This window comes from Apaloderma vittatum, unplaced genomic scaffold, assembly GCF_000703405.1.
Source record: "Apaloderma vittatum isolate BGI_N311 unplaced genomic scaffold, ASM70340v1 scaffold44458, whole genome shotgun sequence".
Lineage (NCBI taxonomy): Eukaryota > Metazoa > Chordata > Aves > Trogoniformes > Trogonidae > Apaloderma > Apaloderma vittatum.
In genome coordinates, this window is record NW_009730960.1 from 1 (window position 1) to 19,570 (window position 19,570).

General features: G+C 37.5%; 1 protein-coding gene across 1 annotated transcript in view; it reads left to right on the top strand.

The window, feature by feature from the left end:
- Positions 1 to 3,433: 3,433 nt before the first annotated feature.
- The window catches only part of LOC104278101 (ELKS/Rab6-interacting/CAST family member 1-like), a gene marked incomplete at its 3' end in the record, with an annotated part of 32,942 nt that continues 16,805 nt past the window's right edge, over positions 3,434 to 19,570 (top strand). The window contains exons 1-5 of the mRNA XM_009874974.1: positions 3,434 to 3,445; positions 4,984 to 5,058; positions 7,077 to 7,232; positions 11,583 to 11,750; positions 18,755 to 18,922. Of these exons, the coding sequence (XP_009873276.1) occupies positions 3,434 to 3,445; positions 4,984 to 5,058; positions 7,077 to 7,232; positions 11,583 to 11,750; positions 18,755 to 18,922 (579 nt within the window). The remainder of the gene's footprint in view (positions 3,446 to 4,983; positions 5,059 to 7,076; positions 7,233 to 11,582; positions 11,751 to 18,754; positions 18,923 to 19,570) is intronic.

Here is a 19,570-nt window from a genome sequence, read left to right on the forward strand (position 1 = left end):
TTCATATGTATGGTATCTGCAGCAGAATCTGAATAAATCAGAGATACGATCTATTAATATTTCTCCATTCTGCAGCTGGAAGATAAGTCCATTACTTATATTTCAAGATTAAGAAGACTGTCTATGCACAGCCTTCCTGTGGCAACCTTAAATCTGTGTTCTAGGGAGGTTAGGCCTGCCTGTGGCCTGATTTTCAGGCTCTTCAGCATTGTAGACATGTTGCCAAAATTAAGTCCTTACTATGCAGTCGAGAGGTGGGAGGTGTTGTTTTTCAGCAGGTTATGTCATCCAAATCACAGTGGAATTACTGAAGATGATAGAAGTAGGACATTTCCTTTGTGCAAAGCATCGCTTCAGACACTGGAGATACAGGCATTTCTAAAGAAAAAGCTCAGAAGAATTTTCTATTTGGGAAAATACTGTGCAATGTTAAAAGCAGACAACAGCATCTCTGTAGTGACATGCTGTTCTCCTGCTGTGTATTCCACCTATTCCTTTTCCACTGTAGTAGTAGCTTCTGTGTTCTCAGGTCAGAGACATGTCTCCACACAACTGAAAATTACCTAGCATGTAATTGCACTGCTAAACCAAAAATAATACATTATTAGACTTCTGTCATATTAATTTTTTACCTTATCTTTTGTTTTCTCAGTTTCTAAAAGTTCACAGGTATTTGTTTTAATTTATTTTCTGTTATAAAGCTGGTTTGTTTTATTCTACATTAACAGTCCTTGGATGGTTGTACAACTGCTGTGACAAGAACAGGTGGAGATTCACTTTTCTGCATTTAGTGAAACCTCATGCATTTCACAATAGAATACTTGTCACTCTGGGCTCTTTCTTCACACTTTAAGCTTATTAATCTTCTTGAGAATTATTCCCTTTTCCCCACACATGAGTTTTGAAGTTAGGTAAAGCAACTTCTTTTTAATTCTGAAATTTGAGGCATTCCCCTCCCATATTTTTTAAGTAGATGTGATTGGAGTGTGCTGCCAAAATGTGACTGGGATGTCTTCAACTGTGGACTTGTTTTACTAGTTTGCTCTCAAAAGAATTAAGTAACATTCTTGGAGCTGTGTTATTTATATGTGTATTCTTGATAGGTGCTTTCATAGCCGAGCAGAGATTACCGAATAATTTGGTATTACAGCAATATAGTGTGCTACAAGGAGTGTTCTCAAATACCACCTCACATAACGTGCCACACATGAATTTACAAAAAGGGTGGTGTGTGTCTTACCCTCTTGGTTGCTCTCAGCCTGGGAATTGCAGGAAGAGATTTGGGAATTCTGAGAAGGTACTGGAGGATGTGGGGCATAAATGACCCTCTCCAGAGGAATAATCAAAAGTCATGTTTCTTCTTCAGATGTTTGTTTACTTGTACAGTGGATTGCTCCAAGCAGTGCTGTTCACTTCAGCCAAATAGATACAGGCCTGCTCTTCCACAGAAGCAGAGCATCTGGATGACTCTCTAGCAACACGCTGTTTGATGAATGCATGAATTGAGTCTTCAGTGTCCACTCTGCAAATTTCAGATCTGGAGATTTTAAGGAGGATGCCACTCCTATCACTTGAGTCATACAAAAACGTCCTTTGAAAATTTCTGAAGGTTTCAGTCTAGCTGCAGAGTCATTGTGGTGATTTGGCCCTGGCTGGAGGCCAGGAGCTCACCAAAGCCGCTCTATCACTCCCCTTTTTTAGATGGACAGGGGAGAGGTAAGATGTAACAAGAGGCCCATGGGTTAAGATAAAAAGCAGTTTAATGTACAACTAGCAAATACCGCATGTGGAAGCAAAACAAAGATTATTCTCTACTTCCCATCAGCGGGCGATGTCCAGCCGCTTTCCCAGGAAGCAGGGCTCCAGTACGCGTAGCGGTTGCTCTGGAGGTCAAACAAAAACAGTCAATGCCCTCCCGCTTCCCTCTTCCTTCTCGCTTTTATATCTGAGCTGACATCATATGGCATGGAATACCCCTTCGGTCAGTTTGGGTCAGCTGGCCCAACTGTATCCCCACCCAAGATGTTGCCCACAGCCAGCCTGCTGTTGGGGGAACATTGGAAAACCACAGCCTTGGTACTTACTGTGTGAGCACTGCTCAGCAGTAGCCAAAACACTGGGGTGCTGTCAACACCCTTCTAGCTACCACTCCCAAAAACACAGCACTGAGAGAGCTGCCGTGGGAAGATTAAATCCACCTCAGCCTGACCCAACACAGTCATGCATGCTAAGATACTGAGATGATGTTTGTAACAATATTGTGTTGGTGGCAAGACAGAAACTCACTCTGTCTGGAGCTCATGAGAAGGACTCACAGTCACAGTATTTTGGAATTATGGTGCGATTCTTGAATCAACATGTTGGAGCTGGCTGAGATGGAGACAAGGAAAAATATACCAAAGCTACTTTAAGGCAGGCAGCTGAGAGCATTCCTTATGGAATGACCAAGGACATTCAAAAAGGGTCATGTTTTTCATGGCAGTTACTGATAAGAGCACCGAGAAATGAAGGTTATTGAATCTGCTCCCTGTCTTCAAGCTGATCTTGAGTGTTAGAAGCTTATTTTTATAAAGGCAGTATGTAGCTCTGATTTTGTCTTTAATCCTTGTTTGGGGGTAGTAAGCTCTGAGTTTCTTCTGAGCAGAGTATGTGGCAGGCTGTGCTATGCTGAGTTGAAATGACATTTTTAAAGCAAATTCATCCTCATGATGATCTGCTTTTCTAACATTATGTGTAGCAGCATAACCATCTCTAATCTCTGAAAATTACCTCTGAAGAGGTGGCAACTTGAATAGTAAGTGGTGGAGACAAACTAGAAAAAGTAGTTTCATTGATGTGCCTTAAGAAAAATACTGAGGATGGAGTAGGTGATGAAAGTGACGTGATGCTGCTGGTCCAGCTTGTACTGATGATATCCTGTGTGCTGACAGCTGCTTTTTGCTTCTTCTGAGAGTGCGCACAGGAAATGGTAGAAGAAGGTTCAGTTGGTTGAGCTGTCTGCTTTGAAAAAGCTTTACGGCTCTGCTAAGCAGGTGATCCCAGAGACGATGCCTGAAATCTTTAGGGACCTCTATGATCAACCTCCTGGAAAGAGCATCTTGGTGTACTTACATTCCTCTCCTTAGGTTTATCAACATATTCAAGATAAAGTGGTGGCCTCACTTGATTTAAAACTCGTTGAATAGGTAGAAACCATATCTTTTTAACTGTGGACAAGAAGCAGCATGCTCCTAAACCTTGTAGGCAGGTGGAAGAGTAGAAGGGTCCTAGAGACCAATAGTGGGGAAGGCTAGTGATGGAAAATTACTGATTCTGCTGAGCTTCAGATATGAATTGAGAATAGCAGACATACATTACAGACAGATGGAGGACATCTCAGCCCGAAAGGGAAGTCTGACTAGGCTGTTCAGATTTGAGTAAATACGTTACGTGAATGCAGGTTCAGGTAAGTAGAAGAATAGTATTGGTATTGCTCCACTCTATTATAGATGGTGTCAGTGGTATATGACCAGAAGCTCTCAAGTTATCTGTGGACTAAGAGAGAAAGAAATAGTTTAGAGGGGTTTTCTGGTTTATTTTTAAGGAGGTATTTTTTTCAAAAAATACCACCCTACACTGTGAGCATACTTGTAAAAATAGCTTCTGGGGACATACACAAGGATAGTATTTAAAAACAACCTTCTACTGGATTTTCTTATCATTACCGTTCATAGGTGTCAACTTATGCAAATGACCTTATGCCAAACTCAAGCAAAATCCTTCTGTGGCGCTTGTCATATCACTGCACGTTTCTGTCTTGCTTACTTCACTGTTATGTAATGACACTTAACAATCTGACAAGATAAGTAGTTTTCAGTATTTTGAAAAGCACTGTACAACTTTACCTTTCTCATTCAAATAATTAATCTTATGGAGCAAGTTGCATGCACGGCTACCATGCAAAAAGTTCTCTATTCATCATGTTTATTGAAAATATATGTTTGTGGATAGATTTGTGGATTTATCTTTTAAGTGTTTGAGGGGAGTAGGTGGCTAAACTGTGTGTATGTGCTCATATACAATTTGTTGTGTAGGTTAGCTGGTACCACAGTTCATACTCTATGAGCACCAAACTATTTTATGTCATATAGTAGTAAGATTCTAACAGTATTCACATTTCTACATTTAACATTAGTGCGTGGTATAAGGACAATGCTATTTTAAGATAAATAATGAAGAAGTGGAATAGATACTGTATCATTTCTCTTGTACTCCCACTTGTTGGTTTGAAACCTTTAACTACTTTATATGGTAGAACAAGTTGTTTGAGCTTTGTAACATTTTATTCCTTAGTGAGCAGTCTGAAGCATGCTAGTGCTGTGAATTCACATCAGCAGAAACAGCACATGGACTTGTGTGTCCTCCTGTCTGTGTACTCTGAGCTTCTAGAGCAAAGTGCTCTCCAGTCAGGTATCATCAGCTATGTTCAAGGCCCAATGGAGAAAGATTTTCATGACACATAATTAAACATAACTACTCTGGGGTAAAAAAGTTGGGAAAAGAGAGTTATCAACACAGTTGGACACAGGTGGACACTATAGCTTGTTAAAACCACAGCATTATTGTTTTTAGTAAGTATCTAGTCAAATAAACAAAGTAAATGTCTTCCATGAGAAACTAGTAATAGTTCAGATTAGTTTAGCAGGCAGATGAGCTTTTAGTAGACTCAGCTGTCATTTCAGCAATTTATTTTGAGTAAGTGAGTAGTCAAAGATACAGTTTCTTTTGTGCCGTTTAGCTGAGACTGTGATTCTGTTGAATGAACTTTTACCTCTCTTTTCTTTGATATGAGAAATAATAAAATGTATGAACTGTTAACATCAGAAAGCAGCACTGAATTATGCTATGTATTTAAAAGAGAAGTTTCTAATAATTTTGTTTGTATTTGGTAAGTGGGACAAAATGCCATTAGGCTAATTCTTCGTTTCTTTTCTGCTGGTGCAGGAGATCCATCGTCGATATGAAAATGCTCCTGACACAGCTAAGACAAAGGCTCTGCAAACTGTTATTGAAATGAAGGTAAATGGTTGCATATAGGCAGCAATAGAGTTTGTTCTCTGGAAAATGGGTTTTCCTGTGAAAGGTGACTCCACCAAATATCTTATTGTTCTGTCAGTCTTATAACATTTTATTATAATTTTATTTTTTATTATTGATCAGTGAAGAGACAGAGCTGCTTCATGACACGAAAGAAGCCTGGCTTCTGTCTACCTGCAGCAGCATATACAGGTTTCTTTCAGTTAACCAAGAGTCCATTGTATTACAAGGATGGGAATGACGGATTTAGATTTTTATGATGATGCAAGTTATTTTCATTCCATAGTATCAACATTTTAAATACTGCTTTGCGTTCTGTGTATCAACAAAGTTAGCAATTTGCAAACTCAGAACACGATTAAAGAACCGTTCATTTGGCTGGAAAGATGTCTGTATGTCAACATAAACCTAACTTTTCTAGATAAATTTGTGATTGAGTTCTTAAACTGTCACCACCAGTATCTAATGGAACAGTGACGAGAGCTCAAGAGCTGCAAGTGGAGTGTGTGGTTTACACAGCTTTATGCAATCATATTTTATATTGTGTGGTCAGTAAAGTATATCAGACAGGGTTTGGACGAATACAATTAAATGACTGAGACTGTCTTTGCAAACTATTCTCATTTTTTGATTCTTCCCTTTCTCCCTCCTGCTTTATCTGTGCCTTTTTCTTTTATTTTCTTTCTTTTTTTTTCCCTTAGGTCTCTTCCATTCCATCTCAATGTTTTCTGTAGTCATTTCCCATCTTTCTACTCTGGAGCTTTTAATTTACCATCTTTCTTTTATTAGTCATCTTTGTGGTCCATAATAATGAAAACTAATTGACTATCTGGTAACAATAAGCTATCTTTACTATCAGAAGAGAAACAGTGGTATTTCTGGGATATTATGTGAGTGCTAAAAAAATACTGTTGTAAATTGCAACATATCACTTTACCTTACTACATCGCTATAATTTTTTTGTTAACTTAAGTATCAAAAATTAAGCAGGAGATCCAACTGCATCTTCATAATGGTCCCTTAGAAAAATCTAACCTCATGAATGAAAACTTATGTGTGAAAATCTTCCATGTTTATTTCAACTGTGCTTTGAATATCAGACACAAAAAAAGTATGAAGGATCAGTCTGTGAAAGAATGCGGAGTAATTTGAAATCTCATTTGCGTTTCAGGAAAGATGAAATATTTTTGAGAAATGAAATAAAACCATAGACTGCTTTAAGAGATTACAATTCCTAAATACGTATCCATGCTCATGAGCATGCATGAAGCTCTGTGTGCTGTGCAAGCCTGTTCATGTTCCTAACACATAAGACTTCTGAAGAAACCCTAAACCGAGTAGATCGAAAACTTCTCATCATCCTTTAAAATGATGAGGACAATGGTAGATTGATCTTTTTGGTTTTTTCAGATGTATATTTTTTTAACCATGGAAATGTTTTATGTGTTGTGTATATGAACCAGAATACTTGAAGGATCCTCTACTGCTTTATCCACTGATTGTCCACTCAAAACTAGACTGCTGGATCTTTTCCTTGCTTATGGTGTTTTTTATGTTCTTCATGTGTGATGCCACTTAAATTAATAATAACACAAACCCTTTTTTTTGCCATTCTTGTGGTCACGTTTTGCTGTTCATTCCAATAGAATTCCAGTTCTCTGTTTTATGCAGGCTCGGCATTACAAGGCCACCTTTTTTCATGTCCCTCTTTTCATCATATATAGTGTCCCTGCTCCTAGCCGTGTTTTCTTTCCATGTAAGCTCTTACTTTCCTTGAAAAAAAACTCAACCAACAAATAAAAAATTGAAAAATTAGTACTTGAGCACTCAGCCAGATGCTGTGTAAAAAAATGTAGACTGAGTTCTGTAGGAACTTCAAGAGTAAATTTCAAGGGCAGGTACATGTCCAACAAATTATATTTATTTTTTTTTTTAATTGATTGGCACATTACCAAATTGCCTAAGTGTGTATTTTTATCTGTCTCTTCTAATGTTTTCAGGATTCAAAAATTTCTTCCATGGAGCGTGGCCTCCGGGATTTGGAAGAGGAAATTCAGATGCTGAAGTCTAATGGAGCTCTGAGCACAGAGGAACGTGAAGAGGAAATGAAGCAAATGGAGGTGTACCGTAGTCATTCCAAATTCATGAAAAATAAGGTATAGAGGAAACAAATGACAATCATTAGATAAACAGAGCTTAGTGAGCAGATGAGAGAAATTTTCATACTTAAGTAAGGAGTCATGGTCTGGGTTCCCTTTCAAGTACTGGGAAACATACTTTATTTGTATTCTGCCTCGAAACCGCTAAAATAACTAAAAAATACTTAGAAGAATTAAAAATTCAAATTTGAAAATATTATAATGATGATTTAGTAAGGTCAGTGGCCCAAATTCTGCTTTTGCTGTCACACCTAACTTCCTTTTATTTCAGAAGGATTTTGTGTTTTTCTTTAGACCACTGCTAGTCTATTATAGTTTTAGGTTTTATTTGGTCTAGAGTTGTTTCAAACCTATTCTATTGAAAAAAAAAAAAGTGTTTCTTTTTGCAACTGTTGTACTGTAACTAGTAGGTCTTTTCATTATGTAAAGGCCAAAAAGAGCGTGAGCTGTCACTGTAATGGCTTTCTGTTGCAGTCTCTTTCCAGTAGTGAAGTTGGAATGAGAATAGATTCTACAGCAGTAGTGGTGCCAACATTAATTTCTGCTGTTGTAATACAAGACAAATACAGCAGTGAGACATGTTGATTCTCCAGCATAGACACTGACCACTGAACTGTCTGTAGCCAAAAGTCAATTAATTCTTTGTTTCTCCCAAAGAAATGTTTCTCAGTCTTTTAGCAAGTCCTAACATTTTCTGATGAAGATTCAAGCCACCTTGTAGAGTGAATTTCTGTATATTTTGTCCTGCTTGTATTAGTTGGCTTTTGCATATTACCTGCAAGCAGTGTACAAATCCCTGCAATAGAGGTTGAATAATACTCTGCTGGGTCCCCTATGATTGTATCTTATTGCATTTGTCCTGCTTGAAATTACTTGTCAAAAGAAAGAATGCTGGAGAAAGTTTCTTGGAGAAGTGTTGTTTGCCCTAAAGTCAGAAATATGTAATAAGTATGTGTTTCCTCACACCAGCTCAGTGATTTACTTCAAGATAACTACATCTCTTCTGTTCTATTTTTGCTCTTTGTCCCACTGAGTTGCTTCTAGGAATTGAAGAATATCCCCTTCAAATTAAGAATGGAGAGACAGTTCCAGCACCTCTAATGGCCTGCTCCAGTCTTGATATCTTGCTGTCCTACCCTGTTTTGTAATTGCACAGTGCTTTTTTTTGCCTTTTTTTTTTTCCCCAGCCTTACAGAGTCACCTGCAGCTGTGTCTTGACAATTAACTTTGTTTCTCTTAAGCTGAAAAATGTCCCTTTTCCTGTCCTCATTTCCTCATGAATTCCAGTTTCAAAATGGTTGGGTGAAGTGCCCCGTGCTTGAGATATATAAACATAACCATAACTTTACATTTCTGTTTCATAATCGAGTTCTTGTCTGGCAGCCTATATGCAATTACAGAGATATTAAACTTTTGAGAAGACCTAACGAAGAATGGAAGAGAAAACGAGTGACCAGTGTTGATCCTTCTGTTCAATTCTTTGTCACTTCTAGTTAGTTACTTGGATTGAAACACGCTGACTAGAAGTTGACAAAGATAAATATTTAAAAGCCTAACGATGTCGTGACAGGTAGAACAACTGAAGGAAGAGCTAAGTGCCAAAGAGGCTCAAGGGGAGGACCTGAAAAAAAGAGTGGCTGGTCTCCAAGCCGAGGTCTCTGCAGTAAGATTTATCTTTTGCGTGCAGTGGCCATTCACTGGGGCTTGCTAGCTCTCTGGCTTTTGGGATAGCTTTTCTACTCTTACCTTCTTTATGGCTTGATATAACAGTAGAACTAACAGCCTGCTCAGCCTTGTAGCTCCTTTTTTGTTCACATGGTTTTGGTGTCCATAACATCACTCTTCAACTGAACATCTATATTTGTTTTGTTACTGATTTTTAACAGTATTTTTAGCAGTCACTTATTCTTCTCTGTTGAAGCAGATTTTCAAAAGTATTCAGCACCCGTTTGGGGGCCAGACTTTCAAAGAGATTTGCTTTCCCTAGTAGAACAAAAATAATTTTAACTCACGTGCTGAATTCTCCTAACAGCATTACACAAAAAAACCTAAACACTGGATGCTGAACGCTTTTTAAAACTGATTGTTTAATTTAATGGCATGAATTTAGGTTATTCCTTTGCTGTGAAATTAGTGCATTTGCTGAGTTATTGTAGTGTCTCACCAAGAAGAGATGTTAGCACTTAATGCTGTCTTAACTTGTATTGCAACTTGGAATGGTGTGCGCTTTCTAAAGAGCTTTTATGCATTCGCAGTGTGGGCTTACAGCTCTGAACTGGGATTTCTAGAAAGAATGATCTTAGGTGCTACTTGGTGATTTTAATGTAATGAAATGTGGTTGTGTTTAGATGAGAGCATTTCACCAAAACACAGTTATTTAGGTTAAACATCTCTTCTGATATGACCCCCAGAATAATTTATCTTTCCAAAGAAAGACCAAACTGGTTTGAGAAAGCTTTACTCTAATCCAGGCTAATAACTGATTGAAAAAGTTTGTGCCTTCTGAAATATATAAGAAACTTTTTTTCTTTAGCTACTGCAGAGAACATAACTAGCAGTAAATAGTTCCCTGCCCATAACAGGGAGGTTGGACTAGATGATCTCTAAGGTCCCTTCCAGCCTAGGCCATTCTATGATTCTATGATCTCCTCCCATTATTCTGCTTTGCCTAGCAGTGTTGTGCAACTGGTTGTAATGACCAGTAGCAGACAGCAGAAATAGTGCTGCTAACATCAGTACTTTTGTAATTTAAAGAGATGGTGAAATTGTTCAGTGGACATATTTGCTTTTAGTAAAAATGTGAAAAAACCCCAATCTACTATGTTTGAATTAAATGAAAATAAACTATTGAATAGTTCTACAAATTGAATTATTCTTATAACACTTCCCATTATTCCATTTAAAAAAATTAGTTCATATGAGGTTTTTTGAGACACTCATTCTCCTGCTTCTGCTCCCCTTCTTCCTTATGTCCTCATGTATGCTGTCTCACATGGCAACACAGGAGTTCCTTATAACATCTTTTGATTATATTTTAATAAGTCTTTGGTAAAGAGCTTGCTTTCTTCAATTGCCCGTTATTGAAACAGTGTTATCAAGGTAAAACCACATTTACCCAAGCTTTCCTCTTAGTTATTTCTAATAGGATGTGCATTTATCCTAATTAAAAATAGAAGTAAATAGAATGTACAGCTGACATTTCATTTTTTAGTTGACACATTCCCAAAAATGGAGGATGACCTGGACATTTTATTTTAGCTTGCAGTGTCCTTTAATTTCTGTTTTGAAACACTGGGCAAGGTGCTTTGAGTGTTGAGGGATTTTTTTTTTAATGTTGCAAACAAAATTGTTCAAAATAAAAAAGGGAAAACTCTCTAGTTTTTAGACAGATGTCCACCTCTGCTATATAATATGTAAATATAAAATATTGCTCTTTTATTCTGTGAGGTGTGTCAGAGGGAAACCAGAAAGATGGTCGGAAGTCTAGATTTAGACTTCCTCATCCTCTTTAATAAAAAATAGTATTTCATAGAGATTTACATAAAAATTGTCCTGGATCATGACTGCACTCCAAATGAGATTTTATCTCATTTCAATGCTTTACTTTTAATGTTTCTGTTAGTACTTGTCTTTTAAAATGGCTACCCAACATACATTTGTTAAAATAAATTGGCATTTCTGTATTGATTTACTTCACAAAATTAAATCTAGGAAATTGCTCCCAATGAAGTGCAATTTCACAAACAGTTTTCATGTTGTTTTGATGTGTATTTGCATCTGCTTTGAGAAGCTTCCATAAATTAAAAGGGGTTTCTTAGAAGATTGAAATGCTGGTTTTGTAAATAGTGGGAAAAGTAAAGGTGCCTTTACAAACTCTGCAAGCATAAGGCTGTATCGATAGATGGAGAGATGGTTGGAAACTCTCTGGTTTGACATTTGAAAGCAAACATCACCCTTCTGAGAGACCTGTAGGTGCCACATCTTATCTGATATTACAGAGTAAGGGTACTTTCTCATTACCATTCTGCCTTCATCTTTGTTAAAAACTTATCCCTGCTAAGTAACTGGTTTTGGTCAGTCCTTTGAAAGATGACTAAAACCAGACTGTTAAAAAGAGCCTGCCTTCAAAAAATTGATGCTATTGCTCCTCTCTCTTTTTCCCTGTATCTTTTGCGTGTGACACAAATTTTTGCTGGCCTTCCAGGCATCAGAAGTGAAGGGTTCACAATTCCACGGGAGACATTTAGAGCATTGTACGGTTTGGTGATAGTTATGTGAATTTATAGTTACTTTTGCAAGGAAGGTATAAATTGTTTCTTCCTTTGCCCGTCTTTCTCTCTTTTCCAGATCGGTCAGGTGAAACAGGAGCTATCACGCAAAGACACTGAGTTGCTGGCCTTGCAGACAAAGCTGGAGACCCTCACAAATCAGTTCTCTGACAGCAAGCAGCATATTGAAGTTCTTAAAGAGTCTCTTACAGCTAAAGAGCAAAGAGCTGCCATCCTGCAGACAGAGGTGAAATGGGCAATTCTGTACTTATTGACTTTTCACAGAGAGATTAAAACCATTACTTCATTCTTCTTGCTTAGGTTATACAATCCCACAGCCATGCAGTGCTGCTTGTTGTGAGCATGCTGCAGCTTTGATTACATTTGATTCTCTAGGCCAGGGGATTGATCGTTGAAGAAAAATAGGTGTAAGTGCACACATATTCCTGTGGATGAATACACACTTGTATGATGTACTCCACTGACATGCAGTCATTAATATTATTTTTCCCAGGCACAGCTAAATTGGAAGTTGCAATGCCTGAGCTGAGGAGGGATTTATTTTCAATGACCTTGTAGCTAAAAGAAAGCAGAGAAAGGAAGAGCATTCCAGTTGTATACAGCTCGCTGAGGCTTCACTACTACTGCCAGCATGTATGAGAAGGCTTGTGTGTAAGCCTATGCTTACACCTGAAATATTGGCTTTCATGTTTTATGATGAATATTTCAAGATAAAGGGAAAATCTTTTCTAAACTGTGTTCTGATTGCAAATTCTTAATAAATTCTCATGTTATGTAAGACAAAAGTGTATAACTGAACATCAAATAGGTAGAAAGTATAGCATAAATTTATTGCTTCTTGGCGTTCTTGAAGAACAAGCATGAGATGTTGTGTGAAGACAGCATTTTCAATCCCCTGGCTTGGAAAATTGTAGTGTTAGTAGAAGTCCAAAAGATGGCGGTCATGCATCAAAAAATATTTGTGTTGTTGCAGCTAAAGCAGTAAAAAAGCCAAAGGCGCTGTGAAGTAGGTGTGCAGAAAAATTGTGGGTTACAATTGTAGAAAGATTCCATATTACAAGAGTGTAAGAGAATTTATTTGAACTTTTTATCCTCATGTAGCTTTCATTTGAAAGCTTTCACGTTCAGTGAATCTAGTGGTTCACGTGATCTTGTCCACGAAACCAAGTTATGTGGTAGATATCTTTTGGTGCTCTAAAATAGCTCTTCTCTTTATTCTCAGATTTATGAAGAAGTTGAAATTGCATTAGTCAGTGTAACTGTAAAGGTGTGCTGGTTTACAATCATAAACTTCTTGTTAAATTTGTTCATTCTTTTTTGCTAGCCAGGAATGTATCCTAGATTGGTACATGTTTATTTTAACTAATATTTACACTGGAAGTAGGTATAAGGTAAATAAACATTTCAAATTATAAACTGCATGTTTTGCTCTATTACAGTGATTGAAAAAAATATATATTAAGTCACTGTGCAGTGTTGTGAGAAATACTTTTCTTACTTCTAAATAATAAAAAGCAGTATGTGTCTGCCCATGAGAGATAAAGTTCTTGAAAGCATATAATTTATTAACAAGTTAAAATACTTCAGTAGTTAGTCATAATTTCAGCTGTTATGGTAGGTAAACATATTTATTCGAATAAAATGTATGGGATTTAAACAAAATATTTAAAACCAAAAAGACTTGGTTGTATACCATTGATATATACTTTCGATAGTTATTCAGAACATTTTGATTTTATTTTAGCTGAAAGCCAAAGTATTTTTTTTAATATAGAAAATTATACTCTCTAGCTTGTAATGTTGCTACATAATCATTGAGAACGTTTGTTTTTCACTGGATTCTTCCAAATGTGATTCTTATATAACACCACAAAACAAAACCAATTTGGATTCTTACTCTGAAACACCTGAACTCTTTTTTCCTAGTAAAAAGTAGCTGAAAGTCAGGGAACAGGACAGAGATTTTCTACTTACTGCTTTTAGGTTATTCACAGAGTTTGCCTCCAGATATTCTAAGTGAAATGTAACAACTACAGTAACAGTGAAAGATGATTTTCTGTCTGTCTTTCAGTAAGGAGTTGTTGTGGAGCTAACTGGTTTAATGTTAGATTTTATGTTCCAGTGCGTCAGCAGAGATATATAGAATGATCCGTTTATGTTCCTGAGAATTTTTATGTTAGTCCAAGAAGACACTGCTTTTAGGAAGATTACTTTTAGAAAAATAATCACATCTTTTTCATCCTTGCTGATATTCTTGACAGAAATCTCAACAATTAAATCGTCATACATAGTTAGCTTTCTTCTGTCTTCACAGGTGACCCTTTCAAGTATAAGATTAAAATGTGTTGGTAAAACATGGCATTGAGGCATTTGTTGTTGCATCCTGTGATGCATTTGGGTTATTTTCAAGGAAAAAGTATCTTCCTATGCAAGAATTTTCACTGGGAATAGGGTAGGAATGTGAGATCCTGCCTGGACTCACTTGTTGACAGCACTGGTCAATGTTAAAACGTAACTAGCTTCTCTCAAGACATCTAGAGAGAGCTGTGAGGAGGAAGAGAGGTGCATTTTCTGTCGTCCATTGGCAGACATCTTCATAGGAGATTGGTATTTTAAAGCCCTATTGAAGCAAGCCTTTTGACATAAAAGAGAATACCTTCATAAGCTTCTGCCTTTTAGTCTTCTGTTATTTAAAGATAACTGCAGGTAGTTGGGGAGAAGATATTGGTATAATATCTCAAAAAGGGATTTGCCGCCTGCCACAGTAGAGCTACAAGGAACAGTGAGCTGTTTGTGGGGTGTTTATCTTGAGGTCTATTGGGCGGAGAAGGTATTGTGGTTAACTTTTCAATTTGTGAAGCAACCTTTAAAAATAGCTCTAAAAATGTACAATCTCTTTGTAAACAAAACAAAAAAAAATCAATATTTATTTTAGAATTAAGACTTCATGCATATAAAGTTTGTGTTTTGCCCAGTGAGCCCTTTAGCTTAGGTCAGTGTCAGAAGGTATGTGGCTTTGGTGGGACGTTAAATTAATCAGTGTGAACATTCCTCTTTATTTTTGTATGCTGCCCAGGCTGGCATGGATCTGTAATTGGTCTGTTCCATATGCTAAATTCAGATTAATATTCAGTAGAAAAATTAATCCAGTCCTCTGGAAATATTTTGTTGGCTTTGAATGTCTTAGTAGGACATAAAATTCTCTAAAGGTCTCTCTTTATTGCAGCTTATATCACCATTTTAAAGCTACAGTAGACTCTCCCATATCAGAGACAGCTAGGGAGTGGATCACCTTCAGTGAGAAATGTGCAAATGGGAACTGGGTGTCTCTAACAAGACTTGATAGCATCAGCTACATGAAGACCTGTGCAGACACATGCAAACATTAAGCTCAGCTCACAGAGCTGAATTCACCATGTGTAGGTATTTAATACTTTGTGCTGGAGACTGTGGAAGAACAGCTGAATTGATTGCTGACCTGAGCAGGCCCCTGCTAAGCCGTACGTCTGTCCTGCACTGAGTTTATAACCCTAGAAAGGGCCAAGCAGGTCCTGCGCAAAGCCAGGTGTGCCTGCGCCTCGGCTTCACAATGTAATCATGTAATCTAAGTTGTCCAGATAACTGGGATATCCCTGCAATTTGTATAAGAAGGTGAAGAGTCAACTTTGAACAATTAATAAGAAAGATCAACGTTAAAAAATGAGAATTAGGTCTTGTGAACTACCGCAGTATTCAAAATCAGTCAGGAAACATTGCTTTTAAGTCCAAATTGCAGACTATGCTATCAGGAAAACAGCTTAATTCCTTCATGTGTTTCTAGGATATGTTTGCAAGATAGTACTAGAAAGTCACAAAATGGATCTTTTAAAAATGTACTTTTTTCAGGTACTTGGAGATTTCACATAGCAGTATCTACAGGAGGATAAAAACAACATGCACTTCATACAAATTATGTTGAATTACTTCAACATCTACTTAAAAAGTTGCTGGCTCTTGCTAGAAACCATACCAAGTTCTAAATACATATTTCAGGATTTATTTTCTGCCTGTTCCTAATGTAGTCATATCAGCAGAGAACAAAAATTTTGAGTTTTGCTATGACAGAGAAATCTGAGCTTGGATATAATGTAGGGAAGATTGTACCTTTTGATATAACTAAATGAAGTAAGGCTTGGTTCACTGATCTACATCAATAGTAAAGCCATGGTGTGAACAGGTGGCAGGTAGATGGGAGGAATTGCTCAGTCTCAGGAAAAGAGTAGAGCACTGGGTTCTTTTAGGCAGATTCCTAAACCCGAGTGGGAATCACCAGTCATATTACCCTGATAGCTACTCTACAGTGGTGATGGTAAAAATGAGAAACAGCATGTGTGCAACCTAAGTCCTATTGACCCAGGCTCCTGAATCAGTTCTGAAACTCGCTGTGGACTTTTGAAAGTTTTACTGATTTCTTTAAGCTATAAGTTGGGAATGTGCTGAAAGCTAAGGCTGTAATTACAGAATCCAAGATTTTTAAGAAGGCTTAAGAATAAATTTAAATTAAATATTATGTAATTTATTGTGTTTGTTCTGGAAGTCATTGGAGCTACTAATGAACTGGTTTTTCTTATAAATATTGAATTCTGTATACTTAATGTATGGTTGTACATAGTAGAAACAGTGTCATAGAAATTTTGTGATGACAGATTCTCCAAATCAGTTTTTCATATATTGTTTTTACAGTGAAGAAACTGAAGTCTTAGGTATGGTACCCGGCTGAAGAGAGGTACATGTTGTACCTGTTCCTAGTAAGACCGTTGCATTGAAGATGGCAACAAATATGCTCATTTTGCTAAAGATTCATGGGAGGTTGGATGGTACATGCAGGCCAAGTTAGCAAGCCCATTGCTATATGAAGGACTCGCAGCTGCGTGAGCTGCACTGTGAGATTTTGCTTGCCGTGCATAATTAAAGAGATGGCAGTCTATTACTGTGAAAGCAGTTAGGTTAACCCAGGGTTAAGACAACACTGTCCAAGACACAGAAGTCAGGCAGAAGGGCGTCAGCACCGCAGTAGCTGTTTGCCCAGTCGTTTCCATGAGCAGAGAAAGTCTTAAGCTGACTTTGTTGAAGTTGGCATCACCTGACTCCCACAGACCTCAATTCTTGTCACTGTGGGAGGATGCCATACATAAGCTGAGCTGACATGAATAAACAAGTGCAGTGTTCTGCCAGGAATAGTGCTAAGGTGATGATTGTGTGTCCTGCCAGCCTTTGAAAATACTCTTGAAAGTGTTTTCTGTGGTTTCCTAGGCAAGGACCTCACACAAATAAAACCAGGAATGTAATTTACCCCAAACCGTAAGCTAATATAGAGTTCAAAGAGAATAATCAATCAGAAAATTGAAAGCATTCTGTGGATAAATTTTGGTTTGCAGATGTTCTCTTTTCACTTAATGCTGTGCCATAGGCATCTGGACTGTCTCAAATACTTTGGAAAACAACTGTTGAGTATGTGGAGATTTCTTGTGAGGGAGATTTTCAGTTTCCCTTCAAGAGTCAATATAAGTGACTCAATTTTAATATTAGAGATATTCAGGGAAGAACATACCTAATCAATCTATACAATTATGTGTTTTTAAAAAGAAGACAAAGCCTGATCCACCTGCTAAACTTTTCATTGCAAACGCTAGCAATCCTATAAATCATACTTGGGTAGTACCTGGTACTCTAATATCACTGCAGAATATACTCCATGCCCCACTTGCTGGGTGAGAGGTCAGGAATGTGATTTTAATAACGTATGTGTAAGTGAGAAGGCTCCAGACGTAGAGGTGGCAGCAGGATTGCGGTGCTGATGGGGAGAGCAGGGCAGTTCTTTTCCCCGCTGGCAGGTGCTTATTGCTCTGTGTAAAAGGAATCAGACAAAACAGCAAAGGGCTTGCTGGGCGTAGCATACTGTAAATGTAGAGCCTGAGAGGCAACTTTTCCATTAGCAAATCGAAGTAAAGTAGAATTAGAATAACACATTAAAACCAAATATTGCACAAAATATCGGAAGCATGGTGACTACCTAAATTCTTTAAATTGTCCAAGTCATCTTTTCACTTCATGTCTCTGCTAGCCTATGCTGTGCAGAAGGACCAAGAAATTCATTGATCACCCTGTTTACTTTGGGTGACTGATGCCCTGTAATGGATTCAGCTAACAGGGACCAAATCTGATACTGTCAAATAAGATTAGCAGCCGAGCTGGCAGATTTGAGCTCTGCCTGAATGCCATGTGGATAGGGGTCACTGGGTTTCTTTTGGTACCTTGAGCAGGCTGGTGCTGTTTGATTTCGTATTCCACAATGGTCTTTGAGATTAGTCTGTGCTCTGTGGTGACCTTATTCTTCTCATCAAATTTATATTCAGATAGCTCTGATTCCTTCCTTGTGAGCTCTGTGCTTCATTTGAGTAAGAAAAATGCAGAAGGAAAAGGAAAAGCTTCTCAACATGCAGTTTTGAAGTTTGAGGATACCATAGAATCCTCAGTGTGTTTCTAAATTTCTTGATACCATGGGCACTCTAAATATGTTTATGTATCCAAATTGTACCTGCAATATCCTGTACTGTGTCATTTGTTCCAATTCATCTTTAATATAAAGCTGCATCAAAAAATGCATGTTACATTTAAACTATTATGTTGACTATTTAAGCCAGAATATTCTTAGCCATCCTAAGGTAACCCTCTTTCCATGTTTTGATCTACAGTGGCCTCAAAGTCCTCTACTTCCATTACTCCAGGCTCAGCTAATACTCTGATTGAACTCTATAATATAGAGTGACTGTTACTAAGAGTCAGTATTTGAACATTAGTAATCTTACAAATAACAGGATCAGTTTTCCTACATATGAGAGAACTCAGGAACATGTTGTGTTGGCTTCTACTTTGAGGAAAAAAGATTCCAGACTTACAAGATAGAGTTATGTCAGAAGTATGATTTGTGATTTTCCATGTAGGAGCATTAGTCTCATATAATTTGGGAATAAAACATTTGATTTTATTTATTTTTTACTATTTAGTCTCCTAGCACTTGTGGTAATTGTTCTATCAGAAGTTTGTTGAAAAGTCTTAAAGTAAGGGATGTTTTCAGAATCTATTCTTAATTTGACAGCACTTACTCTTTTGTGGAAGCATAGTTTAATTTTTCTAAAATTTCTCTCCTTCAGTGCTAAACAAACTCTGTCTCTGGATGTCTGTATCTAGGTGGATGCATTACGATTACGCCTGGAAGAGAAGGAAACTATGCTAAATAAGAAGACAAAGCAGATTCAGGAGATGGCAGAGGAGAAGGGGACTCAAGCAGGAGAGATCCATGACCTCAAGGACATGTTAGAGGTGAAGGAACGCAAAGTTAATGTCCTTCAGAAGAAGGTAAGATTGTAGAGGTCTAAGTCAGACATATGTCTCTGATGTATCTTGTTTTCTAAGTTCACCAGATAATCTGAAGTAGAATTTACGTTTTGGAGATGAATGGTTGAGTCCATTCCTGTAATGGGAAGATGGTGAACGATGAATTTCGGTTTGAAGTTTTGAAGAAGAAAATAGAAAGATTTCAAAGCAGAAATTGTTGCCTTTCAGTGGTTGCATGTGCTGCATTTGTTTCCATTTCACTATTAACAATGTAGTATTTGTAGGAGGGCACATCGTCTGAAAAATCAATCCTTACCCACCACCTTAACATTAAGTCATGCTGATTTGAAGCATAGGGCAAAGGGTGACTGTGACTTCAGTATATGACTAAATGAATGATGGGTTGTAGCGGGAGAAGCAATTAGGATGATTCCTCTGTAACTTACTGAGAAAAGTTCAGGGAGAACTTTGTATAACGTCCATTAGAAATGCTCTTTTATCATACTTAATATTTCTTGGGAACTGCTAGAATAGGATAATCAGGGCTCAGGCTATCCTCTGTATCTTTCTGGATAAGAAAATATAGACCTTATCAGTGAAGTGGGGGAGGTCTGGATAAGAAAATGTAGACCCTGTCAGAGAAATTAGAGAGGTTTCCCAAAGGACATT